General features: G+C 37.3%; 1 protein-coding gene across 3 annotated transcripts in view; it reads right to left on the reverse strand.

Annotated features, from left to right (window-relative positions):
* Nucleotides 1–23,619, reverse strand: part of ADAMTSL1 (ADAMTS like 1) — a 479,825-nt gene that overhangs the window by 405,898 nt on the left and 50,308 nt on the right. For 2 of the 3 annotated variants that reach the window (XM_065908169.1, XM_065908167.1), the window contains exon 2: nt 23,186–23,313. The exons of the other annotated variant lie outside the window; for it this stretch is intronic. In XM_065908169.1, coding sequence (XP_065764241.1) covers nt 23,186–23,313 — 128 coding nt within the window. The remainder of the gene's footprint in view (nt 1–23,185; nt 23,314–23,619) is intronic. 3 annotated transcript variants of the gene reach the window in all.

Raw genomic sequence — 23,619 nt, forward strand, 5'->3', positions numbered from 1 at the left:
TTGAGGAGGCACTGCTAGTTTTTTGAGGCAGAGGACTGGAACATAGAATGATATACAAAGGTTGCAGCAGTCATTCAGAATGCAACCCAGTGCTACTGTGTCATCTACGATGAGAAAAAAAGAACTACTATCCAGACATCACTGGAATGATTCTTCTTTCAAAAGGATAGATAGAACTGAATCCAGCAAAGAACCAGAACTTGTGCCAACAATGTCAGGCGTGACTGAAATTGCAGCTTTCCCTCCATCTCCTATTACTGACGACACTTCAGCTCCCCTATCTCCCACCTCTTCTCCCTCTCCCGTCAGTAACTCTCCTTGCTGTTCAGTAGATGCCAGGCCCTGTATTCTACCTGTTGTACTGTACTATTGTACTTTTCAAGGTACTGCACTGTAAGATTAAAAACTTTTTATTTCTTGTGTCTGTTTTTTTGTGTATTATGTGCGTGCAAAGTATTATAAACTTTTTATGGTACAGTACTATATAGTCAAGTGTGTTAGTTGGACACTTAAGCTAACTATGTCTGGCTTATGAAAAATTGGATTTATAAATGTGCTCTGGGAACAGAACTTACTTATATGTAGGGGACTCTTACTGTACTGATCTGTTGCTGTTTAGTCACTGAGTTGTGTCCAACTCTGCACCACCAAGGACTGTAGCCTGCCAGGCTCCTCTGTCCAAAGGATTTCCCAGGCAAAAACACTGCAGTGGGTTGCTCTTTCCTTCTTCAGGGGATCTTTTCAACCCAGGGATTGAACTCACAACTCCTGCATTGACAGGTAAATTCTTTACCAATGAGCCACTAGGGAAGTCCACTGTACTTACAGTGAGTATGTATTTAATCTAATTTTAATGTAAGACTTCCTGAAAAATATTAATGTTAATTATTTCTTAATATCTCAATTATTTCTGATACAAAATTAAAGATAGATTTCACTAATATGATAGATCTCAGATCTTGATATGATAAAAATTAGACTTAACAGTCAACATATTTCTTAAAATTACACATTTAAGGATACAAAAAGTCATAATTCTTAGAGCAATAGTTTCAGTGCTAAAGTACATGCTCATTATAGAGGTTTTAGAAACGAAAGATGACTCCAACTATACTCCCATTGTTGTCTCATGTAAAGATAATTACTCTTATTTTGATATATTAATTTCTTTCCAGTTCAGAGGAAATAACAGTACTTCTACAATTTTATAGCCTGCTTTGTTTCCACTTAAAGTTTTTGAAGGTATTTCTCACACTACTAAGTAACTTTTAAAACATCATTTTGAGAGCTACATACTATTCCAGCAAGTGGTGTAACTTATAAAATCACTCTTTCATTTCTTGTCATTTAAGTAATTTACAACATAGAGGTTGATAAATCATGTCCATGTATGTTCTATCCAAGTTTCTGACTATGTCTTTAGAAAAGATAAGTTTCTAAAAGTGGAATTACGACACTAAAAGAAATGAACTTTTATAAGGCTCTTGATAAATACAGCCAAATTGTATTCCATAAAGGCTGTACTACTACATACTCCCACCAACAATACAAGGGAGTTTCCACTTTACTGAACTCTTGTGAACAGAAACAATCAATTTTTGATGAGTCATTCAATGATGGTATAAGAAGAGCAGTACTCCGCTCTTTTCAAAATAAGTCACAATTTAAAAAAAAAGTAAAATGTAATATGAAATTCTGAGAGAATGATTATACTAATAATAAATAACTATGGAATTCCGGGTACATTTCTGAGGTTTTTTTGTACATTAGAACCCTAAGAGATAGGGTACTATTATCGGATCCATTTTATGGATAAGATCATGGAGCTTAAGTAACTTGCCAAAATCACACAACTAGTAAACAGTAGAGCTGAGATTTGAAACTGAGCCATTCAAAGGTTACACACATAACTGTGATGCTCCACTGTTCCAATTTACTTGTTTGTTCAACACAAATCGACTGAACTTCTGAGGTGGGCAATGCATTTACCTCTGGGAGTACAAAGAAGAATGAGTATGACTTAGTCTTCACTGTTAAGAAAATTACTCATACAATTCTGACTTGGTGTAAGAAATGCTAGATAGTATTTGTGTTAGGACTTCAGAACACTATCAAAAAAGAAAATGTCATCTGAAAATATGATTGCTGTTGTTCAGTTGCTCAGTTGTGTCCGACTCTGCAACTCCATGGACTGCAGCATGCCGGGTTTCCCTGTCCTTCACCATCTCCCAGAGTCTGCTCAAACTCATGTCCATTGAGCCAGTGATGCCATCCAGCCATCTCATTCTGTGTCGTCCCCTTCTCCTCCTGCCTTCTCTCTTTCCCAGCATCATAGTCTTTTCAATGAGTCAGCTCTTTGCAACAGGGGGCCAAAGTATTGGCGCTTCAGCTTCAGCATCAGTCCTTCCAATGAATTTTCAAAGTTGATTTCCTTTAGGATTGACTGGTTTGATCTCCTTGCTGTCCAAAGAATTCACAAGAGTCTTCTCCAGCACCATAGGTTGAAAGCATCAACTCTTTGGCACTCAGCCTTTGGGTAAAATACGATTACCCAAAGGCTATCTTAGACAGATAGAAAGGTCCTAGGCTTAAAGACTTGACTATAACCAGACTGACTATATTAATATGCACTCAATAACAGAATGGGACCAAGGAAAGAGAAGGATGGCCAGAACCACAGAAAAAAGGAGAATGAAAGAGATACTAGGTTGTCAGTACCCTGCCCAACAATGCCCCAGGCTAATGTCCAATGATCCTCCTGATCCCCTTGGCCAGCTTGTTGCCATCACAGCACAGATGCCTCATTCCAACCTACCTGATGCCAGTGAGTTTTTTGCTTATTCCAGAAACATCCCTCATTATAATACTATGTTGATCAAGCCATTTGCCAAAAGCAGTCTTTTTTTATATGACTGCTAAGAGGCAGAGGGGCTGGTTATGTTGCAATAGGTATGGTTCATGTTATGGACATGCAAGTAAATAAATCATTTTCATTGTAAGTGAATAAATTAGCATTTTAATTAAATATTAATCTCACAGGCCAAGTCACTGTGAGTCTACCTCCAATAGAAGGATCTGTTCTTTGTGTGATTGTGAAAAATATATCAGGTTTCTAAGTTTAAAAAGATGAGAGCTAGGCTCCAGCTTATGATAAATTTTATATGGTAGTTAATTCTGTGACCTGGAGGTCTTTGGTAGCATGCCATGTAGACATCAGTGTTGGCTGAATGTGGTATGTTTTTTGATTTTGAAATTCCTGGAGCATATATGACATAGTGTAGTGGTCAAAAGTAACCACTGTGAAAGCAGAGTCTCCTTTCTGAAATCCTGCCCCTATTCCTTAGTTTCTATACCTCAGTTTTGTCATCTTTAAAATGGAATAATAGTACTCATCTCCTGGGATTATTATGAGGAGTAACTGAGTTAATATTTGTGATGCAGTTCAAACAGTGCTTCACATATAGAAGCATTATGTAGACATTTAACAAAGTAATTGTGTAAAAGATGTAAAGATATAATAGACATTAAAAGAGATGTAAGATATGTGGAGAAGAAACCATAGGCAAAGATGCAGAGGAATGAAAAGATATGGTGTTTCTACATTTTCAAGCAGTTATGGAGTTTTGGATGTATACAGGGAATTGAAGGAGATAAAAATGCCTTCTAGCCATGAACTTTGCAGTAGGTAAAGGGGAATCACTGAGGCAGTTAAAACAAAGGAGATCCAATGATGATTTCTTGCTTGTGAGCTCTGGCATTAATCGTGAAGACTTTAAAATGCTATGTTTTTCACCCTCTTTTTATTTTCCTAACCTTATCTCCCTGAAAGGAATAATGGAAACACATCTGAACTAGGAGTTTGATGATGTGAGTCATAAATTTTGCTCTTTCCCTTGCATAAGTCTCTCAGTCCCTCAGGTTTTGCTTCCTCATCTGTCAGCTAGATATCACTGGATCTGGAAATGGCCCTGCCTAAAGTTGTGATGCTTTTGAACTGTGGTGTTGGAGAAGACTCTTGAGAGTCCCTTGGACTGCAAGGAGATCAAACCAGTCCATCCTAAAGGGGGAAATCAGTCCTGAATATTCATTGGAAGGACTGATATTGAAACAAACTCCAATACTTTGGCCACCTGATGTGAAGAACTGACTCATTTGAAAAGACTCTGACGCTGGGAAAGATTGAAGGCAAGAGGAGAAGGGGACAACAGAGGATGAGATGGTTGGATGGCATCACCGACTCGATGGACATGAGTGAGCAAGCTCCAGGAGTTGGTGATGGAAAGGGAAGTCTGGTATGCTGCAGTCCATTGGGTAACAGAGTCAGATACGACTGAGCAGCCAAACTGGCTGAAAGCTGTGATCACCGAGATAACTCACACAAGCTGTTTTCAAATACCAAGGGGTTATTATAGAGGTAATGCTTACAGAAATAAAACAAAACCCCACCAAAAAGCAGAAAAATACCTACTTTAAGACTTTAAATCAGCCTTTTCCTAGATATTTTAAAGTATGAATACCTATGCCTGTTTCAAAAGCATCCTTGAGATAAAATGAGAGGTTATTGTACTAAGTGAAGTAAATAAGATAAAGACAAATATATGATATCACTTATATGTAGAATCTAAAAATTACAAAACATAACATACTCACAAACACAGAAAACACACTGATGAGTATCAAAGGGGAAAGGCAGAGGGAAGGTAAATTAGGAATATGGGGTTAACAGATATACACTACTATATATAAAATAAACAAGGATTTACTGTATAGCACAGGGAACTATATTCAGTGTCTTGTAATAACCTATAATGGAAAAGAATCTGAAAAGCATCTATATCAACACCTTTCTCTCTCTCTCTTATATATATATATATATATATCTGAATGCCTTGCTGTACACCTGAAACTAACACAATATTGTAAATCAACTATAGTTCAATAATTTTTTAAAAAAGCATCCTTAGATAATAGGAGATAAAAGTACACAATGTAAAAGATTGAATTAAATGCTTTTCATTTAGCAAATGCAAAACAAAAACAAAGACAGTAAATAAAACACTTGCCATCATTTCTAAAGAACATCCTGCAATTATCTAACACCTAAACATGATTTGCAAATAATTTAATTCTGCTGCTAAATTAAGTCTTCCTTTTACGGTATCGTATTACTTTTTGAGTGAGAGATTATTTGAGTGAAATATGATATTAAATCCTGGAGAAGAAAATGGCAACCCACCCCATTATTTTTGCCTAGGAAACCCCATGAACAGAGGAGCCTGGTGGGTTACAGGTCATCGGGTCGCAGAGTCGGACACGACTGAGAGACTAAACAATGATATTTAAGCAGTAATATTTGAGTTTGGAAAAGTCTTTATTATTAAAAGACATTACCAAATTGTGGACAATAATATTAATACTAACCTCTACTATATGTACACTGAGTGCTATAGCTATCTGGTTCAGTATTAGGTATTCTGTGCACATTATTTCTACCTCTTCCATCAACTGGAAGGTTTTATCACTCCCACTTAATAGGTGAGAAAATTGAGGCTGAGAAAGACTAGAAGGCTGAAAATCATATACATAAAAAGAGAGAACTAGGGATTGGAACTCAGGTTTGCCTAACGCCAAAGTATATAAAACAATAATAATACAAAAGGAACAAGATATACTTAAGATGTGTAAAATACTAACATAGATCAAATCTGGGAGGCTGAGCTGAGGAGTTCACTGCATCTTATTCTCCACATCAGTCTATCACCTGCTTCTCAATTCTGAGAAATCCAGTGAGTAAATGACACCTAGATACACTCTGTACACTTGGAACATCTCTAAGAGAGCCACACTCCTCAGTAAAATGTAGTGTGAAAGAACTTTAGTGAAAAAAACTTGCAGTTTTTAACAGTTCAAGTTTACTAAATTTGAATACAAATTTTACTTAAGTAACAAAGTGACCATTTCACCACAAGGATTTTAATTCTTGCCAAGCATGAATTTCTTCATCCAAGGCATTTATCTGGGCACAAAAGCCTCATGTGAGAATTATGCAGTAAAAAATATTTTCTTCCCTTTTAAAACTTCTTTAAAAAATAGTCTGTTAATATAAAACAGCTGAATGATTTTCTTCACATTTTAACAAAATAAAATTCACCTCTGGAAAGGAAAACAAGCATTAGAAATTTCAGTCCAAAATGGTTTCCGAGGAAAGTTATAGGCCATCAATAACAAATGATTTAAGTAAATGCGCCTGCTCAATGCAAACTATGAAATAGTTACAGGACTGTATTTAGTGAGTTAAGTATTGGACCAATTAATGAATCAGAAACTGGTTCAAGTATAAAAGAACAAAATATAAAAAATGTATATTTTGAAACCAAATTTGAACAGAGATTTCCTTATTGATATCAGCACTTCACCCCTAACCAGTCATTTATTAATTTTGACTTAAGTTCCTTTTCTCAATTACAAGCTATTACTTATGAATTATTCAAACTTTATTTCACTTATAATGGGATTAGTATAGGCTTCAAGAACACTTTATTGGTCTCCAATTAACACAGAACAAACCATTCAAACTCTTTCAATACTTAAAATCCTGACGTTATCCTAGTTTCAATTACCGTAATTTAACAATCTTAGAAGAGATGACTTGCCATAGAAAATCAAAAAGCTCCCTTTCTAGGCTTTAGCCATCTGTTGGCTTTTTTTGTCCCTGCTTTCTTAAGTCTTTAAAAGAGGAAGGTATATTTGATTTATCTCTCATTAAGAATTTTAAAAATCTGATAAAATACATCTATTTAAATTACAAACTCTTCTCATCTCTTCTCTAAGTGAACAGATTCTTCTGGTGAAATAACCAGACTCATCCTTGGTGTTAGTGTATCATTTCAAGAAAATCTGGTAATTATGTACTTTCAATACCAGAGTTCTTAAGGACCATAACACTTACATTAGGCTCGTGAAGCTTTGCCTTTGATTACCTAAAACCAAAGAGTGCCGTTAAGTAAGAACAGGTTACTGTATTCTCTGAGTACCTCCTGCCTTTCCAATATGGGCTCATGGGCAAATAATTTTGAAATAAGAGCGTTCATCTGCTTATCTCTCTCTTTTTTAATCATCCAAAAGGAAACTATGTGCTCTTTACAAGAGAACAGGCCTAAAACCATGTCAGCAACTCACGCCAGAACAACTCTGGGTCCTTTAGATTGTGGGGCCGAAAATGACCCTGATTTGGAGAAGACCAACAGTTTGAGAGCCCCAGCCAGGGCTTCATGAAGTACTAGAGCACTGCTTTCCTCCTTCACTTCAAGTGAAACTTTCAGTGTTCATGGGAGCCAGAGAGCAGGAGGGGGTCACCTAGGAGCCAGTTAAAATACTTCTCCACTTCTGGGGCTTTTTACAAAGACCTCAAGAGGAATAACAAATTCTGAGAAAACCCAGGAGAACCAAGTGCAAATGCACAGTTGGGCTGCTCCTCGCGTTCCACAGACATGTTATCATAAGCGTTTCTTTTGGGAATTGACACTTGATACCAATGAACTTGACCATTAAAAAAGAAGTTATATGAACCTGTGGACACTGTGTGTAATGCTATCCTCAGAAGCTCACTGTCCTAATCCATGGGTCAAGCTGGATGCAGAAAACCTAGGGACTAGAACTGGAGGTGCATGCACCACAGAGGGTTAGCAGTGGTCTTGCTTTGCACGAGGGAGAAAAGGAGTTAGAAGACATGCCATCCTAAGTCTCAAGTTCTCATTTTCCCCTTAGATCTCTCTGTCTCACTCTTGTGCTTAAAAAAGTCATCCTTTAATGTTCTGTGTTTTATTCTATGTTTAAAACAGAATATCCTTCATGAGAATCAAAATGAGCCTTGTTTATGTAGAAACTTAATTTGTGTGACACTTGGTCCAAATAGGAGTCAATTCAACACTGTCCTTTCTTCAAAAAGCATCTACATAAAAACAGAGAGTAGAATGGGGGTTACCAGGATCCTGGAGGTGGAGAAGTTGGAGAGATGTCTTTTAAGGGAATGAACTTGCAACTAGTAGATAAATAAGTCCTAGAGATCTAAAGAACAGCTTAGTGATGATAGACAAGTCTGTATTATAAACTTCAGAACTGCTGACAGACTAGATCTTAATTGTTTCCAATATAAAAAAGCAACAATAATTTATGTGACATGATAGAAAACATTAACAATCATACTGCAATGTATCATGGGTTAAATCAACTTGTATACCTTAAACTTGTACAACATTTTATGTCAATTATACCCCAATAAAAAGTATCTATAGATGACTATCTTATATTATATATTCATGATATACGATATCTCTAAATAACAGAAATGTTCTAGTATGCATCCTTAGTGGTTTATCAATATTAATAGAAGTATTTTTAACAAAAATTAATGAATGTTTATTGACTCTGAATATGAATCCTCTTCTATGGACCCAACCCCCTCAGCCATGTGCTCCCAGACAACCACCTTTGTCTAATAATAAGAAATTCACTTACAAGACTATCCATAACAAATAATGTTTAAACTGGTAACATTTGCCTATGAAAAACTGATCTTAAATATTAAAAAAAATGTGCTTGACCTTCTTCCTAGCAAACTTCATTTTTTTTGCCCCCTCCCATTTAAGGTTAAAGCTCCTTCATCAGACAAAGCCACCAAAATTCTAGGAGTAATGTATTCTCAACACACACACAGCCTCCTGTGGAAAAGGGCCTTTGAAACAAGGAGACAGAGGTCTTTGGTGCTATGAGACAAACAAATGCAAACATAAAAAACATCTCCCCTATTAAGCACTCAGTTGAAATGTCCCTGAATCCCGCGAAGGATGTCATTGTTTTGCACTGCCTCCTGCATGTGATATATCACGTAGCTCAAACAGATCAGTGCTAAGGGAGAGATTTTTATTTTTTATTTTTTTCTGGCTAGCTAGATATGCAAGCCAAACTATTATGACAACTTGATAAATGCAGCTTTTGAAAATGCTTTATGTTGTAATAATACAACAAACAACAAGGAGGCATGCAGCCAGGCATCATCCATCAGGTGAGCTGGCTGGGAACAGACATGGCCCTGGTGTCATACCAGCTCTTCTCCATCTGCCAGGAACTCTGATGTGGCGTAAAGAACCAAAAGAGGAGTGCGCCCAAAAGCTGCATTTTGAAAACAATTTTAAACTGAAGAGGGGGTAATGGAATCTCACCCTGAAAAACAGTGCCATAAGATTGAGTCCTCGATGTGAAAGTGTTTCTTTGGCATAGGTAATGTATTTTTGTAACCTTAGTTTTACAATTCAACACTTCTGCTCTATGCTAATCTTTCATTATAAAAACGTTCTGAAGGCTCTGCCAGCTTGGAAACTCTGATTTATGCATACAGAGACAGTTACTATAACTTCATGTGCAGACTGAATTCAATATAAATGGAAACCATGTAGGTTTAGGGAAAACAGTCTAAGATGACATCTCTGGATATTTGCTCTTCTCTTGACCCCAGGGAAGTAAGGAAAGTGTCTTTATACTTTTACAGATTCTTGAGCAGCAGCTCAGAGTCTGCAAAGCTGTTCAATTAAAAGTCAGACCCATGAGGATATTATAGACTGAATTTTGGAGTTTGTCCTGTGAGTTTTCAATTGGTTTATTCGCTATTATGAGTGTTTGGTATGTTCTACATTATGACTAGAAAAACAAGTGCCAACTTTTTTCCCCAAACAAGTATGATTTTACATATCTCTGCCTGGTCTTCAAAGGCAGACATGCTACAACAAAGCATCAAGTTCTCACAAATATGGGCTAGGGTTATGAAAGTGAGGAGTGTGCTCATGTAATCAAAAGAGAAGAACACAAGAACAATGACACTGGAAACCACAGTGATCATGCCCAGCTTCTAATGAAACCAGAAACTGCTCCAAGTAGACTGCTCAGATAATCTAATGAGACAATATACAGCACACCATCTCAAAGTGAAGATGAGTCCCTGGGCAAGATGCTCGGGTTCACGAGCTTTGGTAGAATGCTTTCTGATTCATAGTCACTTCACACATTTATTGAGCATCCAATGGGAACCAGTACTAAGCCGAGCATTGTGAAAGGTACAACAAATGAGCACTACCCTGACTCTTCTCAAAGCTATAATTTAGTTGTAAAGAAGTCCATGAGTCCAAATAGAACACATATCAGTACAATGTAGGATTCAGCAACTAATGGGCATGGTCGGGAAACTAAATACAGAGAAACATAGAGGGACCAATTGATGAGAGACAGAAGTAAGCTATGAAGGTGATGTCTTAGGAGGGGTGTCATTATGGACCACTTGAGTCCAAAGAGGGTGATGGGAGAAGGGAGAATTCAAGAAACAGCCTTGGCCTGCGAGCCACAACTACTGAGTCCGCGCTCCACAGCCTGTGCTCCACAACAGAAGCCGCCACCATGAGAAGACCTTGCACCAAAACTAGAGAGAAGCCCCGACTTACTGCAACTCACTGCAAGAGAGAGCCCTTGCACAGCAGTAAAGAACCAGCACAGCCAAAAATTATTTATTCAATTAATTAAAAAATTAAACAGCCTTCCCTGCCTACTCCAGCTTCTCAAAATATGGCAGTAGGTTTCTGGCCCCCACAGTCAATTCAGTCAATTCATTCAGTCTTGACTGAGAACCTACTGTGTGCAAAATAGGAAGCTATAAAGGAAAGCCAAGATAACACCTATGCCCACGGTGCTCATAGTTTAGTGGAGGACAGGGTCTTATAAATAGCTATAACACAAGTCAAGCTATGTAAAAGCCACTAAAAATGGTGAAAACAATGCCTTAGAAATACAGCAAAGTGAGACTGGGGGGCCACTGCTGGAAGTAACTTTAAACAACTGAGGGCTTGTGGGCAGGGGCAGCGGGAGGCGTTTAAGAAGAGGGCTCATCAGGAGAAGAGGCACAGAGTTGGTAGCGTGGCCCCCAGTTGAAAGGATCAAGACACAGATCTGCAGCCACCCAGGATGCTTGTCACTTTCGGAAAACAATTTTTTTAAATGTATTTTTGCCTATCTGTTTTTCTGCTTTGTTGTTTATTTGTGTGATCTCTGAGCCCCAGTGCCCAGCGAAGCATGTTAGCACTCCACAAGCTTTTTTTGAAAAATGGAATGAAGGAGGGAGAGGGGAAGAGGGAGGGAAGGAAGAGAGAAAAGAGGGAAGAGAGGAGAGAGGGAAGAAAGGAAGGAACAGAGGAAAGAAGGAGAGAGGAACGAAGGAAGGTAAGGGATGAAGGTGTAGAACAGAAGGAAATGCTATACAGATAATTTCAGGTCACAAAGAAATTTTGGCCTCATGTTTGATCTAATTTTTGACCCTGAAACCCAATTAAAATCTTTCTAAAATAAATTAAAGATGAAAAGTTTAAAATGAAATTAAATAGCTACGAAAGGAAAGAAACTTTGGCTCTTTTCTACAGACATGTTTACTTTCACATATTTACTCAAAGTTGTATTTGTCTCTGCAATGCATTTGTCTCCTTGGAAAGAGGGCAAGGGGTGGGGCTGAGGGACTGCTGCCTTTGGCTTGAGATCCACCAGCAGGAAGGACATGCACTTTATAATACATACACACATGCCATAAGGTTTGCAAATGATCTTACACTTGCTCAGTAGCCAAAAGAGGCAAAGAATGAGAATAAAAACAAATGTGTTTTAGCAACATCAAGTCCAACATTTCCATCTTTCCCATGAGGAAAATGTATATTATGAAACTCTAGGACTCTCACAACCTCACCCCATACAACCCTGGAGCTGGGAATTTATGAATTATTTTGGCTAGAGACAAAAGTTCTTCAATCCGCCCATATCACCCAGATGACTGATGCAAAATGAGAGCCTGGAGAATCACATTTTTCTTTGAAACTATTCATATTCAGAGCAGTTTTTACTCCTCTTCGTGTCTTACAGCAAAGTGGGTCACATATTTGATGTGGAGTTGAAAGGCACCTTAGACATTCTTTGAGTATAAATATGTATTGAACACCTAATCTGTTCCAAACACTGCCCACATGACATGACAGTGTGTGTGTGCTAAGTCGCTCAGTCATGTCTGACTCTGTGCAACCCCATGGACTGTAGCCTGCCAGGTTCCTCTGTGCATGAGATTCTCTAGGCCAAGAACACTTGAGTGGGTTGCTATGCCCTCCTCCAGGGGATCTTCCTGACCCAGGTCTCTTAGATCTACCTGCATTGGCAGGCAGGTTCTTTACCACCAGTATCACCTGGGAAGCTCAAGATATCATCAATGAGTCACTAAATCCCACATCCAATGTCATACAGCTAGAAAAAAGTAGGGCCAAGAGTCACAATTAGTAGTTTGATAAAAGAATAAAAAGGATAATTCACAAAATAGGATAAAGCTTCTAACAAAGACAATGAAATACATTGTTTTGTTTTGTTTTTAAGATCCACGTTCCCAAGTAGCTGACTGATTCCCATAGGAAAGGATCTCTTATCTAGACTAGTTAGTCCCACTCCAAAGACAAGGGAGGGGCTGGCTCTTAAGCTATTTGAAATTGGCATATGTAGTTATGGGCTTCGGCTGATGATCACACATAAATATGATGCTATTTATTGTTCTATACTTATTTTTTCTGTCTCGAGGTAAATAATTCATTCCCCAGTGTATGTAACTCTGATATCTCCCTTTGTTTCTCTTTTGCTCTTAATATCTGGTGCACCCTTTTATTTTTTTTTAATTTTTAAAAATTTTTTCATTTATTTTTATTAGTTGAAGGCTAATTACTTTACAATATTGTAGTGGTTTTTGCCATACATTGACATGAATCAGCCATGGATTTACATGTGTTCCCCATCCCGATCCCCCCTCCCACCTCCCTCTCCATCCCATCCCTCTGGTTCTTCCCAGTGCACCAGCCCTGAGCACTTGTCTCATGCATCCAACCTGGGCTGGTGATCTGTTTCACCCTTGTTAGTATACTTGTTTCAGTGCTGTTCTCTCAGAACATCCCATCCTCCCCTTCTCCCACAGAGTCCCAGAGTCTGTTCTGTACATCTGTGTCGCTTTTTCTGTTTTGCATATAGGGTTATCGTTACCATCTTTTTAAATTCCATATATATGCATTAGTATACTGTATTGGTCTTTATCTTTCTGGCTTACTTCACTCTGTATAATGGGCTCCAGTTTCATCCATCTCATTAGAACTGATTCAAATGAATTCTTTTTAATGGCTGAGTAATATTCCATTGTGTATATATACCATAGCTTCCTTATCCATTCGTCTGCTGATGGGCATCTAGGTTGCTTCCATGTCCTGGCTATTATAAACAGTGCTGTGATGAACACTGGGGTGCACGTGTCTCTTTCGAAAAGATCTAGTTTCCTCGGTGCGTATGCCCAGTAGTGGGATTGCTGGGTTATATGTGATGCCCCCTTTTCTTTAAATCTCTCTCACAAGCACATAAACACACACACACACACACACACACACACACACACACACACACACACGCACCCTTTCTTTCCTCTATTCCCCTCCCCCCTCACTCAGTGGTTGAAACGGAGCAAAACAGGTAAACTCCCCTTTTCTGTTGTACAAACTGGGCTCAAACAGAGGAAACAGAATTAAGGAAGTCTTTGGTGGGGGACAGGGATAATGACAGATGCTGAACTGAAGGGGGAAAGTTAAGCTCTATGATTGAGAAGTTTAATGAGGCTATATGCAGGGCAGGAATAGATACAAAGATGTAGTGAATGAACCTGTGGGCATGGATGGGGGAAGAAGAGGGTGCGGCTAATCGAGAGAGCAGCAATGACATATATACACTGCCATGTATACAACAGACAGCTAGTGGGAAGCAGATGTATTAACACAGGGAGCTCAGTGCTCTGTGACTACAGGGCTGAGATCCGGTTGGGTGGGAGGCAGACACAAGATGGAGGGGATATATGTATACTTAGAGCTGATTCATGTTGTCGGACAGCAGAAACTAACACTACATTGCAAAGCAATTATACTCCAATTAAAAATAAATTTTAAAAATTTGCTGAAAGAAATTTTAACAAAATAGAGTTTGGAAAGTTGATCTCAGAGAATTTGCATAAAGCACGCCAGTTACTGGGCATTAACTTAGTTATTCACTAACAACCTGGAGGCTTACAGAGTCATACCCATAGGCTTAAAAATGGAATGCAAAAATTTTTGAGAAAATACTAAGTCTATTCACCACTCTGGGCAAGGTTGATATTGAGTGGGTGGTGGTTTTAGTCGCTAAGTAGTGTCTGATTCTTTTGCAGCCATGCAGGGCTGCTCTGTCCATGGCTTTTACCCAGGCAAGAATACTGGAGTGGGTTGTCATTTCCTTCTCCAGGAGAGGAGAACTGAACTCGTGTCTCCTGCAGATTCTTTACCGCTGAACCACCAGGGAAGCTCTCTTGATTTTGAATAATACCAGACAACTGGAGAACTACTCAGAAAGGTTATCACTATGGCTCACAGGAGTACAGTGGCAAACCATTACTTTTATATCCTGACATGCTTGTGTCTATGACTTTTCTTCCCACATTGCAGATTAAGTCATTTGATAAAAACCTGAGAAAAGTTAAACATAAATAAATCTCTTTACCAGAAAATATATTCTTTTTTTCATTACTCTAGCTTCTACATTCTTAGATTGCTGGAGACAAATGTCATCATTTCACTATCATGCCATTCAGTAGAGAACAATTCTGAAGTTCTAACAGTGGACACACATTAAAATTATTAGGAGAACTTTTACAAATTACTGATAGTAGGGCTCCAACCCCAGAGATTCTACTTTAATTGGTCTTCGGTGGAGCCCTGATATTTGTATCACTTATAAAGCTTTCCAGGTGACTCTACAGTACAGCTGGGTTAAGAACCACTGCTACAGATTACTGTTGTTTAGTTGCTGAATGGTGTCTGACTCTTTCACGATTTCATGGACTGTGGCCTGCCAGGCCCCTTCATCCATGGGATTTCCCAGGCTAGAATACTGGAGTGGGTTGTCATTTCCTTCTCCATGGGATCTTCCTGATTCAGGAATCGAACCCATGTTTTCTGCATGGGCAGGCAGATTCTTTACCTCTGAGCCACCTAGGAAGCCCACAGAGTATTACCTATTTACAGAACTGGGAGAAATTCTCTTAGTTCTTAAAATACATTGCAACTATAAGCAGTAGAAACTCAATATTATGATAAATTCTCAATAGCAAATGCCTGTTCCTTGAACTTTATATGCTAAGTTATACCTAGGAACTTGTCTAATACATAGTAGATGTTCAACAAATATTAACTGAATGCATAAAAACTGAGATTCAGTCTTAAAGGTCATATGTTTCTAAGAATTTATTCATTTTTTCTAGGTTTTCCTATTTTTTGGTACATAAAGGTTCATAACAGTCCCTATAAGCTTTTTAATTTCTGAAGCATATATCGTAATGTTTCCTCTTTCATTTCTGATTTTATTTTATTTGCATTTTACTTATATTTGATTTTATTTATTTGCATCTTCTTTCTTTTTTTCCCCTCAGGCTAGCTAAGGGTTTGTCAATTTCATCTTTTCAAAAATCAAATTCTCGATCTGGTTGATCTTTTCTATTGTTTTTCTATATTCTATTTGATTTATTTTTGCCCTAGTTCTTCTTATTTCTTTCCTCTGCTAAAATGTGGGCTTAGTTTGTTCTCCTTTTTCTAGTTCAGGCCAATAACAAACAAAAATGTTGAAGGAATAATCTAAAACCTCATGACAAAGAAAAGTCCAGGACCAGATGGTTTCACAGGTGAATTCTAAAAAACATTTTACAAATAATTAATGCAATTTTTCTTAAATTCTTCCAAAAAGACAAGAGGGAATACTTTCAAACTCAAAACCTGAATAAGAAAAACAAAGCTTAAGGCATCACACTTCCTGGTTTCAAACTATATTACAAAGTTTTAGTAATCAATACAGTATGGAACTGGAACAAAAACAGGCATATAGACCAATGGAACAGAATAAAGAGTCTGGAAACATACCTGTGCCTACACAGTCAACTAAGCTTTGACAAGGTGCCAATGGGGACCTTGGGGTCCCAAAGAACACAATGGGGACTAGGTAGTCTCTTCAATAAATGGTATTAAGAAAGTTGGATAGCCATTTGCAAAAGGATGAAATTCTACCCTTATCTCATACCAAGTAACAAAAATTAACTCAAAATAGATGAAAGACTTAAATATGTCTTTATTAAACTATAAAACTGCTAGAAGAAACCATAGAGAATAAAGCTTCTTGACACTGATCTTAGCAACAATTCATTGATCATAACAGCAAATGCACAGACAACTAAGGCAAACATTGACAAGCGAAGTTGCATAGAGCTTCTATACAACAAAGGAAACAATCAACAGACTGAAAAGTCAACCTACCTAGTGGAAGAAAATATTTGCAAACCATATGTCTGATAATGGGTTAATATCCAAAATATATTTAAAAACTCACATAACTCAAGAGTTAAAAAAAAAACAAAAAAAAAAACGGTCAAAGGACCTGAGTAGACCTTTTAAAAAAAAAAAAAAAAGACATACAAGTGGCCAAAAGATGCATGAAAATATGTTCATCATCACTAACTATCAGAGAAATGCAAATCAAAACCACAAGGGGACATCATTCACATCTGTTAGAATGGTTATCATCAAAAAGATAAGTGGGAGAAGATGTAGAGAAAAGGGAGCCTTATGCACTGTTGATGGAAATGGTGAAGGCATTATGAAAAACAGTATGAGGATTCCTTGTAAAATTAAAAACAACTACCATACGACCCAGCAATTTCACTACCAGGTATAAATCCAAAGGAAATGAAATCTGAATCTTGAATAGGCATATACTCATGTCCATTGTAGCATTATTCATAATATAGTTAAGATATGAAAACAACTTAGAAGTCCCTAGATGAATGAAAGGATAAAGAAAATGTGGTATGTACAGACAATGGAATATTATTTAGTCTTTACAAAAATGGGGATCCTGCCATTTGTGGCAGCATAGGTGAACCTGAAGGACATCATGCTGATTGAAATGAGCCAGACACAGAAAGACAAATACCAAATGATTTTGCTTATATGTGGAATCTAAAATAGTAAAATTCACTGAAGCAGAGAGCAGAACAGTGGTTGTCAAGTGCGGTGGGGGGCAGGTGGTGGGGGGAGATGGAGATGTTGGTGAAAGGGGATAAAGTTTTAGTTAGGCAAGATGAATGAGTTTTGAAGATCGAAAGTACAGCATGATAATGACAGTTTAAAATGCTGCATTTTATACTTGAAATTTGCTAAGAACATAGATTTTAAATCTTCTCAACACATACACACTCTAAATACATAGAAGGGATGGATACACTACTTGGCTTGATTGTGGTGATCTTTTCATGATATATTCATTTATCAAAACATCAAGTTGTACACCTTAAATGTATATTATTTTTAGGTATCAAGAATACCTCAATTAATTAGCTTTTTTAAAAAAAAGAAAACTGAGGAGAAATGAAAACTTCAGAAAATCTATTGAACTAACCAAATAAAGAATTTTTAAATAAACAGAAAAGGCCAGCCAGGAGTAACAGAGTCCCAGAATGGCTAGTAAAGGTTATGGACACCAAACACATTCCCAGCCATCTTTTATTCCAACAAACAGGTTTATGGGACAAACCAGGCATAAATTGGCCCCAAACATTCAGTTATTGGCCTTAGTGTATTCTGCTCCTGAAGGAAGATAAGATCATGGAACAAAACATCCTTCTAAAATATATGACCTGGAATATTAGAAGTACTGGTAATACATTTAGACTAGGCTTTGACCCAAAAGTAAAAGGAAGACAACCACAGACTCTCAAACATATATCCCCAAATGTGAAATCTCCTCAGTATAAATGACGTGACTAGTCGGACTCTTTCTGAATTTGTGTATCTTTCTGTTAAACAAACCTCAGACATGTCCAAGAAAAACAAGGCTGATAACATACAACATTAGATGAAGAATAACAGATAAATCTTGCTTTGGGGCTCACTTGGGCTAAAAGTTCTAAAACCTCTTAAAACAAGTCTTGTGAACCTTAATTGGACGTTATGACAGAGATGAGGTGAAATTTTTAAGAGAGAAAATTTCTGTTTAAGAAGCCAAATCTTAACATTAAAATTTTTCTTTTGGTATCATTATACATCAAATCTTAACATCAAAAATGTCTTTTGGTATTCATTATTATAAAGTTTATAAATTATTTGATAACTAAAGTTTCTATTCATATAAGTATCAACATTATTATGGGAGAAAAACTGTTTGCAATTAAAAAGTCAGAGGAGTTAGCTTATTTTCCCTTAGCACGATTATTATGAAATGACAAGGTTGAATAATCTTCCTTATTCCCATGAGATAAGACTCCTTGGGGCTATTTATTTTAATTTTTCTATGTTTATATTGACAACATTCTGGCAGCCACATCCCTTTGGAATAATATCATAATCTTAATTTTTTTAGGCACCTCTATGGTGTGATGATTTTTATCTCTTGTTCATTTAATAATTTTGTTCAACTCAAAAAAAATTGTATTCAACTCAAGAATTCAATTCATGGATCCAGCGGTTAAGAATCCGCCTTCCAATATAGGAGATGCAGGTTCTATCCCTGGTCTTGGCTGGGGAGTTAAGATCCCACATGCCCTGGAGCAACTAAGTCTGTGAGCCACAACTAGAAAGAGCCAGCATGCTCTAACTAAGATCAATGCAGCCAAAAATAAATAAATAAATACTTTAAAAAAAAGAATTCAATTCAAAATGTTTTAACTTTAAAAATTGTTTTCAAACTTTATAGGTATGTCTTTTGTTTGTTCTTTGGCCATCTATGAAGTTGACAAGGTTTTCATCTAATCAGTTGGGATTTAATAAAGTATTCATACTCAATGTATTAAATAATCTATTCTATTAATCTATTAATCCATAGTGTTAATTAGTCTGGAGATTGATTTGGCATTTCAGAAAGTAAAAAAGGTCACAAAAACTTTAAAAAAAAAAAAAGGTCACAAAATATTTACAGCAAAATACAATAATCAATGCTCCAATATCAGAAACTGGGAAAATCAAGCACTGCTTCTTTTCTGTGAGTGTAGAGAAAACACAGGGGAGAAGCCAAGCACGTGATTCTGCTCAGTATCTCTCTGGGTCAGGGCTGCTTTCCCAGCCTTAAGCACTGCCAATTGAGAATGAAGGGTTTTATATGTAATGCTTGTTTGTAATTTCACTGTGTTTTTCTCTCCACTGATTTTTTTTTTTTTTCTCAAAAGATCGTTTTGAGAAGATGTTCTACACTCAGGGGGTTAACCAAGCCTCCTCCAAGCTCCTAGTCCATCAGGGAACATAGTATTTAACTCCAGAAGTAGAGTCGTCATCTATTTCATAAAATCTATTTTAGCTTCCTTTATAGTTTTATAATATTGGGAATAGAATAATTGTTTTCTGATAGATTTAAAACTATTAATATCAGACATTAATGTGAACAATGACATCATATCACTAGGACTGGAAAATTAGCCTGGCAGATTAATGCAGCAGGGGATGGAAGTTACTTGGGCTGAACTGGAATGCTGACCATTACACAACCACACACATTCTAGTTACCTACTGGGCCTGTAAGGACATATACATTCATAACTGCTGATCTTTCCCAAGAGTTAATAAGGTGACTGAATGGAACCTGGATGTATAAGTATGGAGTGGAGAGATGAGAGAAAACCCAGGAAGTCCATTAACTGTTAAAAATGAATTGCCACATTCTTAGATATACCCATCAAGTAAAATTAGACATTTAATTTTCAAATACATGAGGCTTTTAAAGTATCTTTGATATTAATTTTTTATTTGATATTAATTTCTCATTTAAAATCTTTCTTTGCTGCAATCACCCTTTCAGTCTTTGAATTTTATTGAAAGGGCTTCCCTGGTGGTTCAGACAGTAAAGAATCTGCCTGTAATACAGGACACCCAGGTTTGATCCCTGGGCCAGGAAGATTCCCTGGGGAAAGGAATGGTTACCCACTCCAGCATTCTTTCCTGGAGAATTTCATGGACAGAGGAGCCTGGTGGGCTATAGTCTATCAGGTCACAAAGAGTTAGACACGATTGAGCGACTAACACTAAATGTATATCACTAAAATAACTTTACTGAGACTTTGAATGTCTAAGTCAAAGATCTCTCTTGGTAAATGTCACATTTCACTTGAAAATATGTGGGTTATTTTCAAATATCTTGACACTGATTTCTAACATAATTCCACAGTGATAAGAGAACAGACTCTGTATGATTTCATTTCTAGACCATTAAATTTTTGCACTTTGTTTTATGTCCCTGGATATATTCTAGAGTCTCCTAGTTTACAGCCTATGGGAACTTGAATAGAATTTGTATTCTACTGTTGTGTGAAACTGTATAAATCTTAATTATGTTGAATTGGTTCATGGTGCTTCTCAGGTCTACTGTATCTTTCTACTTTTCTATATACTCATTCTATTAATTTTTGAGAGTTTGATATTAAAACACCAACTAAAAATCTTAATTTATCTACTTAAAAAATAATTGTAATATATAGTGGAACTATATGTAACTTGGTTCTGTATTTTCAAAGTCTCCTGTAAATGTGTTATAATACTTTCATAATTAAAAAAAATTTTTTTAATGAATTTCCACAAAAGACCATCTATGGTAGACTGCAAAACTGGTCCCAGTTCTTTACCAACCTGGCATCAAATGCCTTTCCTTGTAACATCTTTGCTCTCCCACACTGACTTTGAACTTGGTCAGGTAATTTACTTTGGTCAATGTACATCTTCAGAAAAAACATGACAGAGCTATTTATCAGTGCCCAACATACAGTAGGACACCATTCTTCAAAAGGGCTTGTGTTGTGAAGTGACTTTATACAGAACTGTACTGACTGATTCTCTTGAGAAAAACAACACATGGGGTGAATTCAGCTCTGCAGTTCATTTTTTTTTTCCTATTTCTTTATATTCTTACCAGATTTGGAAATGCCATTTGTTTGAAACCTTTTTTCTTCTTCTTCAAATCCATAAAGAATAGGTGGTTCACTCCTCACCCTAATTTTTATTATTTCCTATCTACCCCAGTATGGGTTTATTGAATGCATTTTTTTTAATATTTGAAAGTCAAATAGGACATATATGTTTATAAATTTTATACTTTTCATTCTGGTTTTTCAGTTTATTATAAGTAGACAACAACCAATATTTTTCATAGTATCTTTTTTTTTTAAGAAAAGTGGTCACACTCTTTCTCTTTAAGAAGTTTTTTTTTTTTTTTAAATTGGAGTGCCTTGCAAAATGTTGTGCTAGTTTCTGCTTTACAATGAAGTATCTTAATAAAATCTTAATGACTGGAGTTTTAATATACTAGGTGACAAACATGGTAGTTCTGAATTTCACAGGACATCCATGTTTGATGATTTGCCAAATAACAGACTTTTGCTTGTGGTTCTAATTCATTCCTGAAGCTGTTTCTCAGTCTCTCTCTCAGTACAAGATGCTCGCAATGTAACATTTACATTACTGAGCCAATATGAAATTTCCTATACGTTTCTTACCAGCTTTGTGAGACACATGTTTTGGCTCATCCCTATAGAATATTTCAGCATGCTAATCTGGGCAAACTATATAATATGAATATTCCAAATTTGTACCTTTTGACTTTACTGTGTACATTTATTTTCAGTTATGTCTCACAGTGTTACTACCATGTAGCAACATATAGTGAAGATTTACAAAGTTTTGATATTCAAGATTAAGAGAACAGGTAAATTCCTAAGGATGAAAGATCTATTCTTTCTATTTAGCTCACAGATCTGGTTTGATATGAAGCTGGCCTCCAAAGAAGACAGACGAACTCACTAGTTGATTCAACCAACAGACTCATCTTCAGGGTAGACCCAAATACCAGAGTGGCTAAATACCAGAACTGATCTTGTAACTTTCAAGATATGGCTTTTAGTCATGTCTCCCAGAGTATGTTATTTACACTGGGGCCTCTGTGGAACCAAAATGATCTCTAGTTATCAATGGATCCAGTGAGGGAACATCTATCGAGCTTCACTATCTCTCCGACTCTGTGCAGACCTGGAGGATACGGAAAAAAGTAAGACTTGGACTCTGAGTTCAAAAAATTCTCACTCTAATCAGAATAAATTGACGTTTTCCTGAAACTACATCTCACCACTTTCTGTTGCTTATGAAAAGCCTAGAAAAATCAGCAGACGCATAACTTGCCCTTCCTCTGTTTCACATATTGCAATATATAACAATTGTGATCAGACCTCTTCCTTGCCACATATAATACTTTTCACTGTCAAATAAAATTTGACATTTCATTAAAATATTACCTTTCATTAAAAATATTACCATAGTACTTTGTATTTTATAGTTTGGAGAAAAATCTCGTCATAGACTACACAACTCAAGAAGTTTTGACTTATTATTATTCTAAGTAAAGACTTTCCAGTCCAGCACCTCAAGCCTTTTCCTTTCAGCTTAGGAACTGTGAGGCACTCTTACTTCCCCTTTCATCATCGCTCCCACTATTCACATCCCAATTTCCACAGCCATTTCTATTCTTCCAAATCTCCTTATATGCACAACTCACCATTCAGGAAACTGAACGACTTTGGGGAACTTCTGACCATTACAACGTCTAAAAATTCATATAGCCTTCGTTTTTAAACTACTGGTAACATTGCAATACAACATAATATGCTACTAATGTTAATATAATTGTGATTAGTCACCACAGTTGTTAAGATGGTACCAAAAGTATAATAGATTATGGAGCTACAGATACTAGGTCCATTTTTGATAATTCATTTCTAATAATATATTTTCCTTCCAGTTCTAACATGAAAACAGATGAGAAAATGTGCTTGGTGAATGAGATAAATTCTATGGAGCTTATCACATAAGAGTATCTATGTGATACTCAAGAGATGGTCGTAGTTGATTCTTTGGGCCTGCCTTTCATTCCTTCAGTCCGGATTTGGGTGCAACAAAACGCTCCGCTTTACCGCCAAGGTACAGCTCCGCCCTGCTCCCGCGGGGTCTTGCAAGGGGCCTCACCCTGTGGGTTCAGGACTTACTTGCTGCTGAGGCAGCGTCTCAGCGAGTAGGAGGCCCCTCCGCCGCAGGTGCGCGAGCACTCGCTCCACGGGCCCCAGGCGTCCCACAGGCCGTCGCGGTCCTCCTCAGAGCGCGCGGTCCTGGAGCTCTGCGAGGAACGAGAGCGCGGTCAGTATGAGTCCTCAGCGACCCGGAAGCGTGTGTCCTAACCGTGGGTGGCTCGCGCGTCTGGACACGAGGGCCTGGTGGAGGACGAAGCTGAGCGCAGAGTCTCAGGTTCTTTCCAATGTAATCCTGTACCTATCTTTGGGCGGAGGAATATTTGAGTGCAAGGACCCCAGGCTGTGACTGAAAAAGGCCCAGGGCCTGCATGAATGGGAGTGAATGGGAAAGGTGGCCAGAACTAGCAGTCTGGGTCAGAGGAAGGTAAACTGCACTCATGTCAAAGTTTCAT

Source organism: Muntiacus reevesi, chromosome 17 (assembly GCF_963930625.1).
Source record: "Muntiacus reevesi chromosome 17, mMunRee1.1, whole genome shotgun sequence".
In the NCBI taxonomy this organism is placed as follows: Eukaryota; Metazoa; Chordata; class Mammalia; order Artiodactyla; family Cervidae; genus Muntiacus; species Muntiacus reevesi.